Source organism: Vigna unguiculata, chromosome 11 (genome assembly GCF_004118075.2).
Source record: "Vigna unguiculata cultivar IT97K-499-35 chromosome 11, ASM411807v1, whole genome shotgun sequence".
Classification (NCBI taxonomy): Eukaryota; Viridiplantae; Streptophyta; class Magnoliopsida; order Fabales; family Fabaceae; genus Vigna; species Vigna unguiculata.
In genome coordinates this window covers 3,226,203-3,244,524 of record NC_040289.1, presented here as the reverse complement: position 1 = coordinate 3,244,524, position 18,322 = coordinate 3,226,203, and the positions used below count along the sequence as shown (strand labels likewise).

General features: G+C 32.4%; 1 protein-coding gene across 2 annotated transcripts; it reads right to left on the bottom strand.

Moving 5' to 3' along the window:
* Positions 1 to 42: 42 nt before the first annotated feature.
* LOC114168330 lies at positions 43 to 3,880 on the bottom strand. Of its 2 annotated transcripts, none has more exons than XM_028053105.1 (6): positions 3,518 to 3,880; positions 2,649 to 2,963; positions 2,487 to 2,535; positions 1,084 to 1,357; positions 785 to 863; positions 43 to 444 (listed from the first exon to the last, which is right to left on the bottom strand). In XM_028053105.1, exons 1-6 carry the CDS (start codon positions 3,830 to 3,832, stop codon positions 247 to 249), a joined length of 1,230 nt encoding a protein of 409 aa, XP_027908906.1. In that variant the 5' UTR covers positions 3,833 to 3,880; the 3' UTR covers positions 43 to 246. The 2 variants fall into 2 exon arrangements, 1 of the variants encoding a protein (XP_027908906.1); XR_003600661.1 differs by having other exon boundaries at positions 54 to 444; positions 1,077 to 1,357.
* Between the last annotated feature and the right edge of the window lie 14,442 nt (positions 3,881 to 18,322).

Sequence of the window (18,322 nt, the reverse complement as noted above, 5' to 3'; positions counted from 1 at the left end):
GTGACAAACTGTTAGAAAAGGTGTAAAATAGAAGACTTAACACATTCCCTAACAAGCACTGAATTTTTAGTATAGAAACCTATTTGAAAATTCTCAAATAATTTTACCTTGTCTTTAATAACCCAACAAGAATCTTGGGGGAAAAGTAGCATGTCCATAGCCTACTAGTATGGTTATATTTACAGTAAGATCAGTAGGAAAAACTTTCGAGTCTCTTTCCCTTTCTTTTCTCTTTTGTATCTCTTCTTAATCCGAACAAGTAAGTTGTTCATCAGCAAATATCCTTCTCTCCTCAAGTGCAAGTCTCTTGTGTAGTCGCTCTTGGTGACTAATAAATTCCAAAAACAAATCCCTCATATCACTAGCTCTCTTGAATTCTTCAGTTCCTGAGTGCAGAACCTTCAAATCGTTGCTTGTTCCACTCTTTACTTTTCGTGATATACTCTGCCATGATAAAATCATTAAGACAACAAGTGAGGAAACATGTTGAGAACTGCCCTGGGTTACTATTAAGGATTCTAAAAATGGTGTGCAACTACTGTTGCACTAGTACTCGGCCACCTTGCTAACAATATCAAGAATCACGATTAGAGATGACAAAGTGAGCCATGACCTATGGATTGTCCTGCCAACCCGTCTAAAACTATAGTGTAACATAAAAAAGAACCATAACCATACCCTTTCGCTAAATTAGTGATTATAATTTAATTATATTTCTAATCATATCGTACTGAATATCTTAGGTGTGAGGAAATATATATTTACAAGTGATTCAATAAGATACCTTTGATATATGCCCCAATGTTCCTAATGATGATTTAATTTCTTTTAGTCCCACTAGCTTTTCAAGTATCACCCATGGCCTGGAAAAAAACAGTGAAGAGATCAATTCTAAAATAGTAAAAGTAAATACAAAATATTAATATATTCAGAATTTTGTAGGCATTGTAGTTAAAGAATTAACAAACCCTGTTTCAACATTTAGAGAATGACACAGACATTTACTTTTCACAATTGAACCAACAATGAAAGTTGATTGCTTAGCTGCAAACATCATATTGAAGAAGTATACATACAGAATACCTGCCACTTGAAGACGTTATAATGCAGTTGGGATCATTCAGAAAGCCACACATCTCTTGAAACTCTTTTTCAGAATCCAATATAATGGCTCCCCTGGTATATACCTCCGATGACAAATTTGGAAAAATTAACACTCTAGCTGATACTGAAGTATGCCTTTGCAAGAACAGTGTAACTGTAGATGGACATAATTCTCCATCGATATTTGCAATCAATATCATAAATGCATTTTTTGTTCCTTCAAGATCCAGATCTTCATTGTCATCACAACTGACTATAAATCAAAGAAAGGAACTGACTATAAACCAAATAAAAGAAGAAATTCGAAACCAAATTGTATAAGTAGGATTTAAGCCTGACTCAAACCTACAAAATCAATTTGTAAGGTAAGGTTTGCACCTTTCTATATACTATAAATTGATCTTATCTCTAGTTTGTGTGGGACTTCCAACACAAATGAAAATCTGAGTAAAATTTAGAAGATACTCCAAACATAGGAACATGTATAATGGTAGAGAAGAATTGAAACATAAGAATGTTGAATAATTTAACAATGTCAAACAAGGTCTCCCAAGGAGTTGAATCATTTGACTATAAAATTTAAAGCAGGACAGTAAGATCCCAAACTATAAGAAGTATTTAAAGAGAGAGTTACAAAAAATTATTTAAACACAAGAAATACTTTACCCTGTCAGCAAAAACAAACATGGCTTACATTTTAAGTAGGAAGAGGCAGATAAACACAAATCTAGGAATGTCATATTGTTCATAATTCATGACCGTAGAAATGGATGTAGATCACGTGAGAAAAGAGAAAAAATGAAACAATGTTGCATTTGTATATAGAAATTCATCAGGTTGAGAATTGTAGCAGATTCTTTGACAAAGACCCAAGATAGTGCAACAGTAAAGAGCAAAGAAAATTTAAATTAAAGAAAGTGAAGATCAAATACACAAACAACCTAAATGAATAAAAACACAAGTTGTCAAGAATAGATAGGTCACATTTTTCATTTCAAGCCCAATAACAATCATTCCATTTAAGTTGTGTACAATCTAACCATAAAATAAATAGGCCAAGAGCTCATTTTTTAACCATACTATGAGTTGTATTGTAATTCTAACAATTTTACAATGGCAATGTGACAATGTGAAATTTACTTAAACACAGTCTTACATGTAACCAGTCATGTACAATTTGACACAATTATGCACGCCTAGTAAGTAAAATCATATGATCCTAAATGTTGATCTGTAATTTTGACAGTTTATGATTTAGCCCTGACAGAACTAGACGGACACTCATACGAGGAGATCCATAAAAATATCTGGAAAACATGAAATGGATTTTGAAGCAATACCCGGTGAGTCAAACCTAATTCTACTCTTACACAGAAACAAACCTTCATGTGAAAATACTTTGGCAGCAGACTTCTTAGCATGTCGTTTTTCCTGTTGAGTAATATAATGTAAGATATCATGTCAGGCTCTGAAAATACATTCAACAAGTTAGTGGAAAGTATCCATGGTTACATAAAAGAAAAAAAAAAACATTTAGTATTTGCCTTTTCTATTAGTTCAAGATAACCAATTCCACAAGTAGTGCCTAAGCTTTTGTCCCCTTCTGGTGTCATTTCCATGCTAGAAACTCCCTTTGATGCTGAAACAGAACGAGAGGAAAACAAATCTATTTTCCCCTTTGCCATCTCCAGAAACGAAACCAATATAGGATCTAACTCTCCTTCAGATTGAACTATGCATATATCCTCAATTGTTGTAGCAGTTAGATTTCCCTCTTTTGGCCCATTCAACCAGAAAAGTATGAAGGTGCACAAGCATGATTTCTCTTTTTCTGTCGAAGAATGTTTACTTCGTTTCACCTATGAAGGATACACAGGAAACAATTTAATTTAATCAAGAATGTAAAAGTTGTCTGCATTATTCTCCCTAAACTAAGTAAAAAACCATCACCTTTCTATTTCATTGAATTTAGTATCTAGGAGTCACCTTTAAGATTAAGTGATAGTAAATTATTCTTACCAAACAATAAGAGAAATGCAAGAAGAAATACATTTTGTGTGTATTTCTTCACCATATTAACAAAATCTGCTTAACCCCGTTATAAAAAACTCGACACTTCTAAAAAAGGATCTTTCGGAAAAGTGGAACCAAATTCTATAATTATGGATGGATATTGGATAGAAAAACTACTAATAATAAAACTTCCTTTTTACTTTTTGTCAGATTATTTTAGTAAGCAAATTCTGATTCTGTTTCTTAAATAAATGTTTTTAAAAAAAATATATACAGAAAACATTTAAATTAAAAAAAAAATTGCTCATATTATTTAAACAAACTAGCTTAAACCAAACAGACCCTATATTTCACAAGACGTAAAACACACACGTAGGAGTGGTGAGTGGAGAAGACTAACCCCATCCACGACGGCGTCGTAGAAGCGAACGTCATCGTGGGCGAAGTGCTGACACGCGCAGACTCTGGTTCCTTTAGCGACTGAACCACACTCGCTGTCTTGAAGCTGTTTAGACAGAGGTCTGAAGCGACTCTGGAAATGATGAAGCTGCTCAAATTCTCCAAACTGAGAGGCTTCAAACGCATCATAGCATTCTCCGGGGAAGTCGAAGCACCACACTCTCAGCATCTCTCCCTCGAACGAAACACGCGCGGTGTACCACGCGCCATCTCTGTAGCTTCTAAATTCCATTGTGTAATCGTTTTCTTTCGCCATCACACTTTCTGTCACAGAATCCCGGACTGTATCTTAAGAGTGTGTTTCGCAGAGAGTGAGTGTAAATGATATACTTTTCACACTCCTTAATTTATATCTAACTATTTTACAACCCTATTATAACATTACATTAAAAATTACTTTTGGTAATTTATATATATCCATATTATTAGAATAGGGGTTTCTTCCAATAAAATAAAAATTCTTAGATGATGTTTCTTATTGTTGTAAACTCAATATTTACGTTTAATTTAACCCAATTTAATTCTATCCATCCCTACTTAAATAAGTCATGGGGGAGTAAATAGTGGAATTAAGTAATTCGATAAAAAGAGTTAAGTTTTGTTAGATTATATCCAAGATTAAAAGTATTATTTTATTAATTAATTAATATATTTAAAGACACGTGTTAGTATGATAAAAACAAAATAGGGTTGGAAGTTAATTTGGTCGTAGAAAAAAAATTAAGTAACAAGTCGTGTGTTTTAATATAAAAAAGTATTATAAATAAAAATTAATATTAGTAAATAATAAAGAATTTGAAGAATTAATTTAATTTTTATGACAAAAAGAATGTTTAATTTGTTTGACTTTTATTATCATCATGGTCTGTATGAAAGCTTTAGCCTATGATGAAAATATTGTGCTAAAGAAAATATAATATCATAATTATGCGTGGAAAAGAAAAATATAATATTAATAAAAATTATGCGTGAAAAGAATAGTCATCTTCTTTTTTCTATTATGAACTATTATATAAAAAAAAATATTAATTTTAAAATTAAAAAGTAGATAAAAAAGATAAAGTAACAAAATCATATAGTGAGAACTAAACAGAGGGATAGGACAATATAATCATTTGAATAACATATAAATAAAATTATAGAAACTCAATTATAAAAGTATAAATCCTTTAAACATTTTAATACTTAATAAAACACAAAAATTTAATAAGTATTTAATAAAATATTCAAATTTATCATGAATTTCAAACTTAAATAAATTTAAAATATATTGAGTTTTTTAAATAAAATACCGTATTTGGGTTTGAACATTAGGGTTACACACAAAAAGATGTAAAGATATATTGTCTTGATTTTTATCTCTTTAACCAACTTTCAACAATTATAAAATATAATATCAATGTTTATCTTAGATTCTAATAAATTATTGCATGTTATGACTTTGTGATTTTTTTTTTAATAAATGTCACTTAAAAGATTTACCCACAGGGTTAGCTCAAGGGCTATGATACACTGATACTTCAATTTTGGTTATGTATCCATGTTTGACACGTATTCGTATCTGATATTTTAGGATACTTTATCGATATTTATAAGTGAAGTATATAATTTACAAAGTCATAGTATAGTATAAGAAAATCTTTGAATAATGATCAATTTTAGTAACAAAAATAATTAGTTACTATATAGTGACCAATTTAAATATCAATTTAAAAACTAAAAATTATTGGTAACTAAAATAGTTCCAAAAAATTATAATTGGTCTCTAAATTGATAATTAAAATAATTTTTATTATGAATTGATTTCTAAATTAGTCACTAACATTAACTACCAAGATTTTGACTACCAAAATAATTGCTTTCTAAATTGGTCACTAACACTAGCTACCAAGGTTTTGGCTACCAAAATAATTAGTCTATAAATTGGTCTCTAATTAGGAAAATGGTCTCTAACATATTTTTGGTTACTAAAATTAGTATTATTTAAGAGTTTCCTTATAGTGGAACTTTTATTATGACAATAATTTATATTTTTTGTTGATAACTTTAGTACATATAATTTTAATTTGGATTAACACAATAACAATCATATATTTATTATGTTTGTAAGAATTATTGTACACATTTTTTAATATTCACATATCGCGTATATATCACGTATTGTGTCCTATTATGTCCAAAATAAACGTATCGACGTATCAGATATGTGTCGTATCCGATACACGTATTGTATTCGCGCATCACAACTCAAGGGTAAAGCAAGTAAAACCACTCGCTTTAAGCCTTTAGAAAAAAATCGCCTCAAAATTTTTTTTACTACTAATATTTTCTTATTAATTAATTAATTGTAAAATTATTTTAAAAAAAACTCAAAAAAAATATTTTTTTACTAATATACCTCTATTAAATTAATTATAAAATTGTGTTTGAGATAAAAAATACTTCAAAATAATATTTTATTATTAATATAGCTCTATTACATTAATCATAAGTTTATGTTTGAGTATAAAGTTTAATTAAATTATAATTAGTGTATGTTCATTTTTATTGGTATTAAAAATGATAACTAATGAGTTAAAATTTGTATTTAGTAAATTATAATTTTGTTTACGAAGACAATAATTAGTTATTTTTATTCTCTTATAATTTTATTTTCTTCTTTTATCTTTTTGTAACATCCCTAAGGAATATTACTGATATAAAATAAATAAAATTCGAAATTTCAATAAATGCCACGTTGAATATGAACTATTTCCCAAAAACACGGAAAATTTTAAAACTTTAACAATTAAAATCCATAAATCCAAGAATCCATGATTCATAAAAACTGAACTAAAAGTCAAAGACTTCCAAACGGGATTATATAATTTTCTCAAGCTAAAATGATGTAAACATCTATATACATATACAAAAATATCCCATTGCTAGCCCTCGCTCCGAGTCTATGCATCTCCTGGCCCACCTGTCACATCATATGCTCCTGGATAACAAGTTATCCGATCATCGCCACACACACACACAGAAAGGGTGAGCTATGCACAATATATAAATAAAACATGAATATAAATATATTTCCCAACCCAAAATAACATAATTAACTTCATAATTTTCAAATCACTCAAACCATGACCTCATAGTCCTTCATGAGTCATATGCATGAACTAGGCCTTGGGACTTCCCTGTGCTCCCACGAAACTAACTCATTCGTGGTCCAACCCTATGAGCCTATCCCGCTCATAGTCATGCCCTACAGACTCCTCGCCTGTAGTATAAACATCCAAGTCTCATACTTGGACCCTGGCACGCACACAATCACCATACTATGGACTCCTCGCCCAATAGTAGCCGACGGGAACTCAACCAGTTCCATGCCCATCATGTGTCCAACCACCGAGCACATCCCAGACCCCTAATGGACTTAGTCCTTCAAGCCCACACACCACAACACATGCATATACAATCTAACCATGGTATAACAACCAAACACACTCACAAGCACATAGAAACATAGTAAATCGCTTAGGCTAGGGACCCCTCGCCCAAGCTAGACCCTCAATCTCGTTTAGGCTAGTCCACCTCGCCTGAGCGAGTTTAACTCAGCAACCAAAACACACCATCTCGCTTAGGCGAGATCCTCTCGCATGGGCAAGCCACACATTCGCCCAAACACCCAGTCCCATCTCGCCTGGGCTAAAATATAAGCAAAACACCACACATGACCAAGATATCTCGCTGAGGCAAGGTCATCACTCAACACACTAAAATGAGGAGTATACATTTGATGCTAGGCTTTTCTTTACCCTTTCACATTCATACCACAACTATTAGTTAGTAGCAAAAATAAATCTTATTCTTTAATCACCAAGGTTTGAACCCATGACCTTCCCCTCATAAGGCCAAAGCACAACCACTATGCCAATTCACATCTGGTGATACACACAAATCAACATAAGTTTACAATACCAATCACATACTCATACATATCCTTTGTTGGCAAAAAGAAGGAAGTCAAGTGATTTTGAATGATGATCAAGATGAAGACAAAGTGTTCAATTATGCAAATGTTATCTTGTAAAATAAAATAAGTGTATTGTAGAATAGTTTAAATTAAACTTAGAATCAGCAGCATGGCATTCGTCTTTCTAGAAGGTTTCTTATTTTTAGAAAAATTACAGTGATAATCGATTATCACTATTGATAATCGATTATCTGTGCAGAACTTGTATTTTTCGAAAACCTACTGGAATAATCGATTATCTCCTGAAATAATCGATTATTCTGTTCAAAATTTATTTTTCAGGAAACCTACTGGAATAATCGATTATCCTTAGTGATAATCGATTATCCTTGGCAGTTGAAACACAAAGATTCAGTTTTTAACTTAAATTTCGAAAACCTACTGGAATAATCGATTATCCTTAGTGATAATCGATTATCCTTGGCAGTTGGAACATAACGGCTCTATTTTTCGAGAACTCTATTTAAAGAACTGCAGTTCAACTTGAAAAATACCTTTTTAAGATTCAGAGTTCTTTAGCTGTGACTGCAAAGTGTGGCTCTGTGAGATTCTTAAAGAAAGCTTGAAAAACCTAGTGTGAGTGAGCGATAACTTTTTCTAAGTGAGTTCTTAGAAGATTGAGTGCTGTGTTGTTGCTAGGAGAGCTGGTCATCCTCTGTGAGATTCAGGGGGAGTTTTGGTCATCTCTTGTGGTTGTTCAAGAGAGGTGTTTTCTAATCTTTTCTCTCATATAAATCTGTTGTAATTTTGATTATTATAGTGATTGAGTTAATCTCCTTGTTTAAGAGATTAACAACTGGACGTAGGGTCTTTTGATCCGAACCAGTATAAATATTAGTGTGCTCCTCTTCCCTTAAACTCTTTATTTATCTGCACTTGTATTTAAAGCATCTATTACTTTAAGTTATTTAATTAAATTTTGAGAAAAATTTTAAAACCTGTCAAGATTTTTAAAAATCCAATTCACCCCCCCTCTTGATTTTTGACCATTGTTTAGTCATTCCGCTGCGCGATACCAACAATTGGTATCAGAGCTTGCTTTGATAGTCATTCAAAATTTTCGAAAATGGTAGGGTCAAATCAAACTTTTGCTGAAGGTGCGTCTATTAATAGACCTCCACTTTTCACGGGTGAAAACTATCCTTTTTGGAAAGTCAGAATGCAAATATTTTTAGAATCAGTTGATAGGGGTATTTGGGATGCTGTTTTGAATGGACCATTTGTGCCTGTTAACGTTGTTAATGAAGTGCAGGAACCAAAGCCTTTTGCTCAATGGACTGCTGATGAAAACAGGCGAGCTCAATATGACGTTAAAGCCAGAAACATTATATCATCTGCTCTAACTCTTGATGAGTTCTACAGAATTTCTGTTTGCACCACTGCACGCGAGATGTGGGAAATCCTTCGAGTGACTCATGAAGGAATTGACGATGTTAAACGAGCTAGAAAGAACTCCTTGATACAAGAATATGAGATGTTTCGAATGCAACAGGGAGAAACCATCTACGATGTGCAGAAGCGGTTCACACACATTGTCAACCATCTCAATGGGCTAGGTAAAACATTTGATACTGATGAACTTAACATAAAAATTCTTAAATCTTTGAATAGGACTTGGCAGCCAAAGGTGACGGCTATCACGGAGTCACAGAATCTTGCAACAATGACAATGGCGGCTCTGTTTGGAAAACTGAGAGAGCACGAACTTGAGCTGGGAAGACTGAATGATGAAGAAGATCAAGGAAGAAAGAAAAATATTGCATTCAAAACTGAGGTTGTCAAAGGCAAAAAGCAAAAAGAGGAAGAAGATTCTGATGATGATGAGAATCTCAGTCTAATGATAAAGAAGTTCACAAAGTTCATGAAGTCCAAAGGAAGAAATCAATTCAAGAGTAATAAGAAGGAGAATCAAGGAAGCTCCTCAAACTTTAAATGCTATGGATGTGGAGAAACTGGTCATGTAAAAGCAGACTGCCCAAATTCAAAAAGAAGTGATGAAAAGAAAAGCAAGAAATATTATAAGAAAAAGGCATACATTGCGTGGGAAGATAATGCCTCAAGTTCATCCAACTCTGAAGGATCTGATGAGGAAGAGGCAAACCTTTGCTTAATGGCCAATGATGATCATTCTGACAGTGAGGTAAGCTCTTCTGACAATGAAAATGATTATGATTCTCTTTATGATGCTTTTCAAGAATTGCTTGCTAAATCCAGTAAATTAGATATTGCTCACAAAAAATTGAAAAAGGATTTTAAAGAATTACAAGACAATCTTGAAAAATCTCTAGAAGAAGAAATTGTTTTGAAAAATAAAATCTTAAGTTTAGAAAATAGAGAAATTGAGGCAGTTGAATGTGAATCTTGCAAAAGCTATATGTTTGACTTAATGATTTTAGAAAAACAACTTAAAGATGCTTTAGAAAATAAATCTTTTGAAAAACATGCTTTTGAGAAGAAGAATCTAAGTAGAAATAAATATGTTCCTAAAAATAAAAAGACTCGCAGAGTATGGGTAGAAAAAGGAACTGCTCACTATAGAAATACTTGTTTAGCTACTTGTTTTTATTGCATGAAAAAGGGGCATACATCAAATAAATGCAATATTAAACATTATGATGTTCCAAATGGGAAGTATACTTGGATGCCTATTGCTAGATAATTCTTATATCTCTCTAACCCCAAGGACCCAATAAAGTTAATGGGGACCTAAAGAAATTATTTTTATTTTGTAGTTAACTTCCAAAGCTAGAAAATCATTGTGGTACCTTGACAGTGGATGCTCAAGACACATGACAGGTGATAAAAGGAAGATCAAGAATCTCAAAAGAAAGGATCAAGGATTTGTTACATATGGAGATAACAACAAAGGAAAAATAATTGGAATTGGAGATGTTGGTGGAGGAGATACCTTGGAGATCAAGGATGTGCTACTTGTAGAAGGACTGAAGCACAATCTTCTCATTATTAGTCAACTATGCGACAAAGGTCTCAAAGTCATCTTTGAAAGTGATTACTGCACTATCCACCAAAAGGATTCTAATGAAATTGCTTTGAAAGGTATGAGACACAACAACATCTATTTAATTGATCTTGATTGTGCATCATCTAGTGATATAACATGTCTAGTTGCAAAGGAAGAAAATCCTTGGTTGTGGCATAAAAGGGCTGCTCATATTCACATGAAACAGTTGAATAAGTTGATGTCTAAGGAATTAGTAATCGGTTTACCAAAAATAAAATTTGAAAAAGATAAAATATGTGCTGCTTGTCAAAAAGGAAAACAAGTAAAATCATCTTTTCATTCAAAAAATATTTTATCTACTTCAAAGCCTTTAGAGCTGTTGCATATGGATTTATTTGGTCCCTATAGGATTAAGAGTTATGGAGGAAATTATTATGTTCTTGTTATTGTGGATGACTACTCTAGGTTTACTTGGACCTTCTTTCTTACCTTAAAAAGTGAAGCATTTAAAGCATTTAAAAAATTTTCAAAATTAGTTCAAAATGAAAAAGATTTGAAAATTAAGATTATAAGAAGTGATCATGGTGGGGAATTTCAAAATGAGTCATTTGAAAAATTTTGTGATAAAAATGGAATTTTGCATAATTTCTCTGCACCTAGGACACCTCAACAGAATGGAGTTGTAGAGAGGAAAAATAGATCCTTAGAGGAACTAGCTAGAACAATGCTAAATGAATATAATGTTCTTAAATACTTTTGGGCTGATGCTGTGAGTACTGCATGTTATGTTTTAAATAGAATGCTTATTAGGCCTATTTTAAAGATTACTCCTTATGAATTATTTAAAGGTAGAAAGCCAAATATTGCTCATCTTAAAATTTTTGGATGCACGTGTTTTGTTTTAAATAATGGAAAAGAAAATCTAGGAAAATTTGATTCTAAAGCTGATGAAGCAATATTTCTAGGATATTCTCTTACTAGTAAAGCATATAGAGTCTTTAATCGAAGAACTTTGAATGTTGAAGAATCCATGCATGTTGTCTTTGATGAAGTTGTGGACCTTGAGGTGAACCCTCTTGAGTCAAATAAGCAAATTACAGGTGATGAAGAATATATTCAGGAAGCCCTTGATGAGATGTATTTAAATGAGAATCCACCTTATCAATCTGAAGATCTTGAAAAATGCTGGAAGTCACCAAGAGGACTATCTCTAGACAACATCATTGGTGATATTTCAAAAGGGGTAATCACTAGAAATATGAACAATTTTTGTATGAATGTTGCTTTTGTCTCGCAGATTGAACCAAAGAATGTTCAAGAAGCTCTTCAAGATGATCAATGGTGCATTGCAATGCAAGAAGAGCTCAATCAATTTGAAAGAAATAAAGTATGGGAATTGATTCCAAGAGATGAATCACTTCAAGTGATTGGAACAAGATGGGTTTTTAGAAATAAGATGGATGAAGATGGAAATATTACTAAGAACAAAGCTAGGCTTGTGGCAAAGGGATATCGACAAGAAGAAGGTATAGATTATGATGAAACATACGGCCCTGTTGCAAGGTTAGAAGCTATACGCTTACTTCTTGCTTATGCCTCTATTATGAAATTTAAATTATATCAAATGGATGTCAAAAGTGCTTTCCTAAATGGTTTTATCAAAGAAGATGTGTACGTTGAACAACCACCTGGTTTTGAGGATTACAAATTTCCAAATCATATTTATAAATTGAAAAAGGCACTTTACGGTTTGAAACAAGCACCTAGATCTTGGTATGAACGCTTAAGCACATTTTTGCTCGAAAATGATTTTGAAAGAGGTAAAATAGACTCAACTTTGTTTATTAAAAGAGTAGATAAACACATTTTATTAGTTCAAGTGTATGTTGACGATATAATTTTTGGATCAACTGATAAATCTCTATGTGAAGGTTTTGCAAGCATAATGCAGGGTGAGTTTGAAATGTCAATGATGGGAGAATTAAACTTCTTCCTTGGTTTACAAATTAAACAAATGGATGAAGGGACTTTCATATCTCAATCCAAATATTGTAAGGAATTACTTAAAAAATTTGAAATGGATAGTGCTAAAGCAGCAAATACTCCTATGGCAACTTCCTGCTATTTGGATAAAGATGAATCAGGTATTGAGGTAAATCAAACCATGTTTAGAGGTATGATAGGATCTCTTTTATATCTTACTGCAAGTAGACCTGATATTATGCAATTTGTATGCGTTTGTGCTAGATATCAAGCTAATCCTAAGGAATCACATCTTATAGCAGTAAAAAGAATCTTAAAATATCTTAAAGGAACTATATCCTTTGGACTTTGGTATCCTTCTGGGGCTTCACTTAGTTTAATAGGGTACTCTGATGCTGATTATGGTGGCTGTAAAATAGATAGAAAAAGTACCAGTGGTACTTGTCATCTCTTAGGAAGCTCATTAGTTTCTTGGCACTCCAAAAAACAAGCCTGTGTGGCTTTGTCAACTACAGAGGCTGAATACATTGCTGCTGGCAATTGTTGTGCTCAAATCCTATGGATGAAGCAACAATTAGAAGATTACAGTATCTATCTAAATCATATACCTCTAAAATGCGACAATACTAGTGCCATAAACTTAACTAAAAATCCAATAATGCATTCTAGGACAAAACACATAGAAATTAGACACCACTTCTTAAGGGATCACATAAGTAAAGGAAATTGTGTAATAGACTATGTAGACACCAAGCATCAATTGGCAGACATTTTCACAAAGCCTTTAGCCAAAGACAGATTTTATGAGCTTAGGAGAGATTTAGGGATATTAGAAGTCTCTTGAAAAAGCAATAATCTTCATTTTTTCGTAAATCAACACTCAATAATCGATTATCACTCATGATAATCGATTATCTTCTCCCAAAATAAGTTCTACACTCCTGGAATAATCGATTATCAAGCAGAATAATCGATTATCTTCTCCCAAAATAAAGTTCTATATTTCTGGAATAATCGATTATCAAACAGAATAATCGATTATCATGACCCTGATCAAAATACTCAAAATCGTTCTGGAATAATCGATTATTACTTACAATAATCGATTATCTGCTCATACCAATCACTTCTGGAATTCATATTATGAAACAATAATCGATTATCACTCAGGATAATCGATTATTGCACGTCGTTATGTCAAAATTTTCGAAAAAATAGCCGTTGTAACGGCTAGATTTGCTTTGATTTTCACATTTTAGCCGTTGGGAGCCTTCTCTTTATAAATTCTGTGTCCAAATTTTCACTATTCACGCAGAAACGAACTCCTCTCATCATTTACCCCTTTTTCTTCAAACAAAACCCTAAACATATCATCATTTGCTCTTGCAATCAGCACCATGGCAGAATCATCTCGGAGAAAGATCCCAACACGTAGACGAACTGCTTCACGTCCAACCCAACCTTCCATTCGATCAGCATCCATCGAAGGTTGGATCTCTGATGAAGATCGAAGAGATGAATTCGTTCAGATTTGGAAAAACAAAGCACTCATCTCCCCAAAGTACATTACTCTTCGAAAATTCACAACTGCAGGTTTTGAGTTTCCTGCTCTCTTTAATTTTCAAGGCATCAGACCATTTGTGGAAATGCATGGAAACTACTATCCTGATCTTGTACGAGTGTTCTACTATAATCTCAAGATCAGAGATGAAGTTGCTCTATCAAAGGTGAAGGGAGTGGACATCATCATCGACAATGACATTTGGGAAAATGTGGCTAAATTTCCCATCAATGATGCTGCAGAATCAATTCTCCATGGCATTGCTGGCTTCAATCGAATCTTGGCTTATCAATCCTTCTTACGCAACCCAGCACAGGATGTTGGGAGACAATTATTGGCGGGAGGACTAAAAATGGATGAGAGACTGATCCATTACTTAATTGTCTGGATTTTGTGTCCTAGAGGAACCAATCATGCTCAGTGCTCAGAGGCTGACCTTCTCATCATGTATGCGATTCTAAATCGCGTTCCGATAAAATGGTCTAGTCTAATCCTAGACACTATGCTCAAAGCAAAGAGGTATCCACAATATCCTCTCCCATATTCCCTCTTAATCTCCAGGATTTGCGAATACAAAGGAGTTGATACCACCGGGGAGCTTTGTCAAAGTACTTTACGTGCCAATGAAATTGCTGAAAGCTCTCTCAAACAGCTGAAACTTGTTCCTCTTGGTGATACTTATGTCCATCGTAATGATATGCCCAACTATGACGCTGAAGATGAAGAACTTCCTCCTGCTGATCCCATACCTCCTGCTACACACAATGTTGGCTCTTCAAGTGGTGCTGGCTCATCTTTCTCTATCGAAGACAACATAGCCAACATGAACAAACGACTAGAAGAATTATTTCTTCTGTCTACCTCTCGTCATGAAGAAGTTGTCGGACTCATTAGGGGGATTGATACTAGAATTTCCAACTTAGAAAATAGATTTGACGAGGAATTCACTCATGATGATGACATGAGTGCAGAATTTTAGGGGGAGAATTCTCTAACATATGTTTTTCCACTGTTTGTAGTCTCTTTTCATTTCTGAATCAATAAATGATTAAGTATTTTTATTTTCCTGCTGTGTGCCCTCAAGCATTATTTCATTTAAGGGGAGTTCTACCCTTTTCTCATATGATCAAAAAAGGGGGAGAATAAGTTTAAATGCTCAAAACACATTATTTTATCTTAACCATTCTCTTTGCAAGTCTCTAAATTGCAGGTAGCAACAAGTCCTTAAACATATTTTTGATCATCATCAAAAAGGGGGAGATTGTTGGCAAAAAGAAGGAAGTCAAGTGATTTTGAATGATGATCAAGATGAAGACAAAGTGTTCAATTATGCAAATGTTATCTTGTAAAATAAAATAAGTGTATTGTAGAATAGTTTAAATTAAACTTAGAATCAGCAGCATGGCATTCGTCTTTCTAGAAGGTTTCTTATTTTTAGAAAAATTACAGTGATAATCGATTATCACTATTGATAATCGATTATCTGTGCAGAACTTGTATTTTTCGAAAACCTACTGGAATAATCGATTATCTCCTGAAATAATCGATTATCCTGTTCAAAATTTATTTTTCAGGAAACCTACTGGAATAATCGATTATCCTCAGTGATAATCGATTATCCTTGGCAGTTGAAACACAAAGATTCAGTTTTTAACTTAAATTTCGAAAACCTACTGGAATAATCGATTATCCTTAGTGATAATCGATTATCCTTGGCAGTTGGAACATAACGGCTCTATTTTTCGAGAACTCTATTTAAAGAACTGCAGTTCAACTTGAAAAATACCTTTTTAAGATTCAGAGTTCTTTAGCTGTGACTGCAAAGTGTGGCTCTGTGAGATTCTTAAAGAAAGCTTGAAAAACCTAGTGTGAGTGAGCGATAACTTTTTCTAAGTGAGTTCTTAGAAGATTGAGTGCTGTGCTGTTGCTAGGAGAGCTGGTCATCCTCTGTGAGATTCAGGGGGAGTTTTGGTCATCTCTTGTGGTTGTTCAAGAGAGGTGTTTTCTAATCTTTTCTCTCATATAAATCTGTTGTAATTTTGATTATTATAGTGATTGAGTTAATCTCCTTGTTTAAGAGATTAACAACTGGACGTAGGGTCTTTTGATCCGAACCAGTATAAATATTAGTGTGCTCCTCTTCCCTTAAACTCTTTATTTATCTGCACTTGTATTTAAAGCATCTATTACTTTAAGTTATTTAATTAAATTTTGAGAAAAATTTTAAAACCTGTCAAGATTTTTAAAAATCCAATTCACCCCCCCTCTTGATTTTTGACCATTGTTTAGTCATTCCGCTGCGCGATATCAACATCCTTATGGATCAATAACAAAACAATCACACATAATTAACATACTTAGGACTTAAACCCAAGTCCTCTCACACAACCAAAGTACTCTCAACCATTTGAGCTAGTACTTTTCCACGTCACATTAAACAACAATTAATGTCATAAAGGCGTCTTACACTTTTTATCTCTTTGTGACTTTTTTTTTTGCGTCTCCTTATCTTCTTCTCTTCTAAGACTCATTTTTTTAGGGTATTAGCATATTACATTCCTTCAATCTCATATTTGTCCCGTGTGTAATGTTTTTTGTTTATATTTGTGTTGGTGTAGTTTTTATTTTGCTTTGGATTTGAACAAAAATTATAAAATGTGTTTTGTTTTTGCCTAGTTTTATTTTTTTTAGTATTTTTCGATTTACGAGTTTCAAGAATTTTTTTGCATATATTTTGACAAGGAACTAAAATTTTTCTACAAAACTATTAATTGGATTAGGAGTTAGTCTTTTGGTGGATAATAGATTAATTAGAGCATAATTAAAAGTTGGTTTTCTGTAAAAAGATAATTCAAGTTTAGAGAAAAAAAGACTTACTATCAAGTTAAGAAGAACCTAATTTTTGTGAAAAATGTATTAGGAGCAAAAAGAAATAATTTGATGAAAACATTGAGAATGAAATTGTAAATCTCTTCAAGAATAGCTTAGAATTGATTACTTTTTTTTATATTGTAGATAAAAATATTATCACACTAGAGTAGATTTGAACAATTTTAAATATATGAAGATATTTTTTTATGTAGTCTTAGAAAATTAAAGTCACAAGTACATTTTTGAAAGAAAAAAGATTAAATCTTGAAAATTCTTTAAAACGTGATAATTTGTTGGATACGATGGATTTGATTTATTTTCATAATTAAATATCTTTAAAAAAATTATAGGTTAGGAAAATGATAAACCAATTGACACTTTTAATTATATCAAAAGATTAAATTATTTTTCAAATTCATATGTAACATATAAAATAATGTTAACAATTCCAGTGTCAAGAACGTCTCAAAAAAGATTAAATAGATTAGTCTTATTATCAATTGAAGAATAAATGTTAAATAAAATTAATTATGACAATTTAATAAATAATTTTACATCAAAAACAGCTCAAAAAATAAATTTTAAATAAAAAACTTCGTTTCTTAAGTTTGTTTTAGATTTTCCAAACTATTAAGCGGTACATGTCATAAAATATAAAATGACAACCACACTATCACATTCAAGAATAAATCCTCAAAGAATGATTCATAACTCACAATTCTACTATAATTATCATTGGTTCATCAGAGGATATTTAAAAATTAAGCACAATCATGCACATACCTCCGATCATATGATCTAATGTTGCAATTTTTCAAACCATTTTCTTCTATACCAATTCATTGAAATCACAATTGTTCCATATGATTGGGTCAATTTTTGGTAATGAGATTATTCACTTCACTTAAAGAATTGAGAAAAAGAATGATACAGTCTTAACACAATTATGACATGATATTAGTAAAGATGTATTGGTAATTTGTTAAACCTCATAAGTTTCTGCATAAATTTCTATTATATTGTAGAAACAAAAAAAAAAACATATCCTACGTAATTAAAAAAAAATTTAAAATATTTTTATCTTAAAAGATATTTTAACATAAAGTATGTTGAGATTAGAGCTTTCAAAATGGGTTGGAACCCGCGAACCAACCTGGCTCACCACGAGTTCGAACCAGGTTGGGTTGAATTTTTTTTACAAATTTCAATACGGATTGATTTTTGACCCGGCTCATCTAGAACCTGGCTCACCCGGGTTGAACTTGTGATGAGCCGAGTTGGCTCACCAACCCGCAGATAAAAGGGTCACACAAGTGTTTTTGTTTTTTATTAAGTTAGGCTTTACATTTGG

Bases quoted from the DNA above. Each gene is read 5' to 3' on its own strand.
- LOC114168330 (XM_028053105.1), bottom strand. From the start codon at position 3,832: ATGGCGAAAGAAAACGATTACACAATGGAATTTAGAAGCTACAGAGAT. The intron at 864-1,083 runs GTATTCTGTATG...GTTTTTTTCCAG, and splicing joins ATAACGTCTTCAAGTGGCAG to GCCATGGGTGATACTTGAAA. The intron at 445-784 runs GTATCTTATTGA...TTATCATGGCAG, and splicing joins CATTGGGGCATATATCAAAG to AGTATATCACGAAAAGTAAA.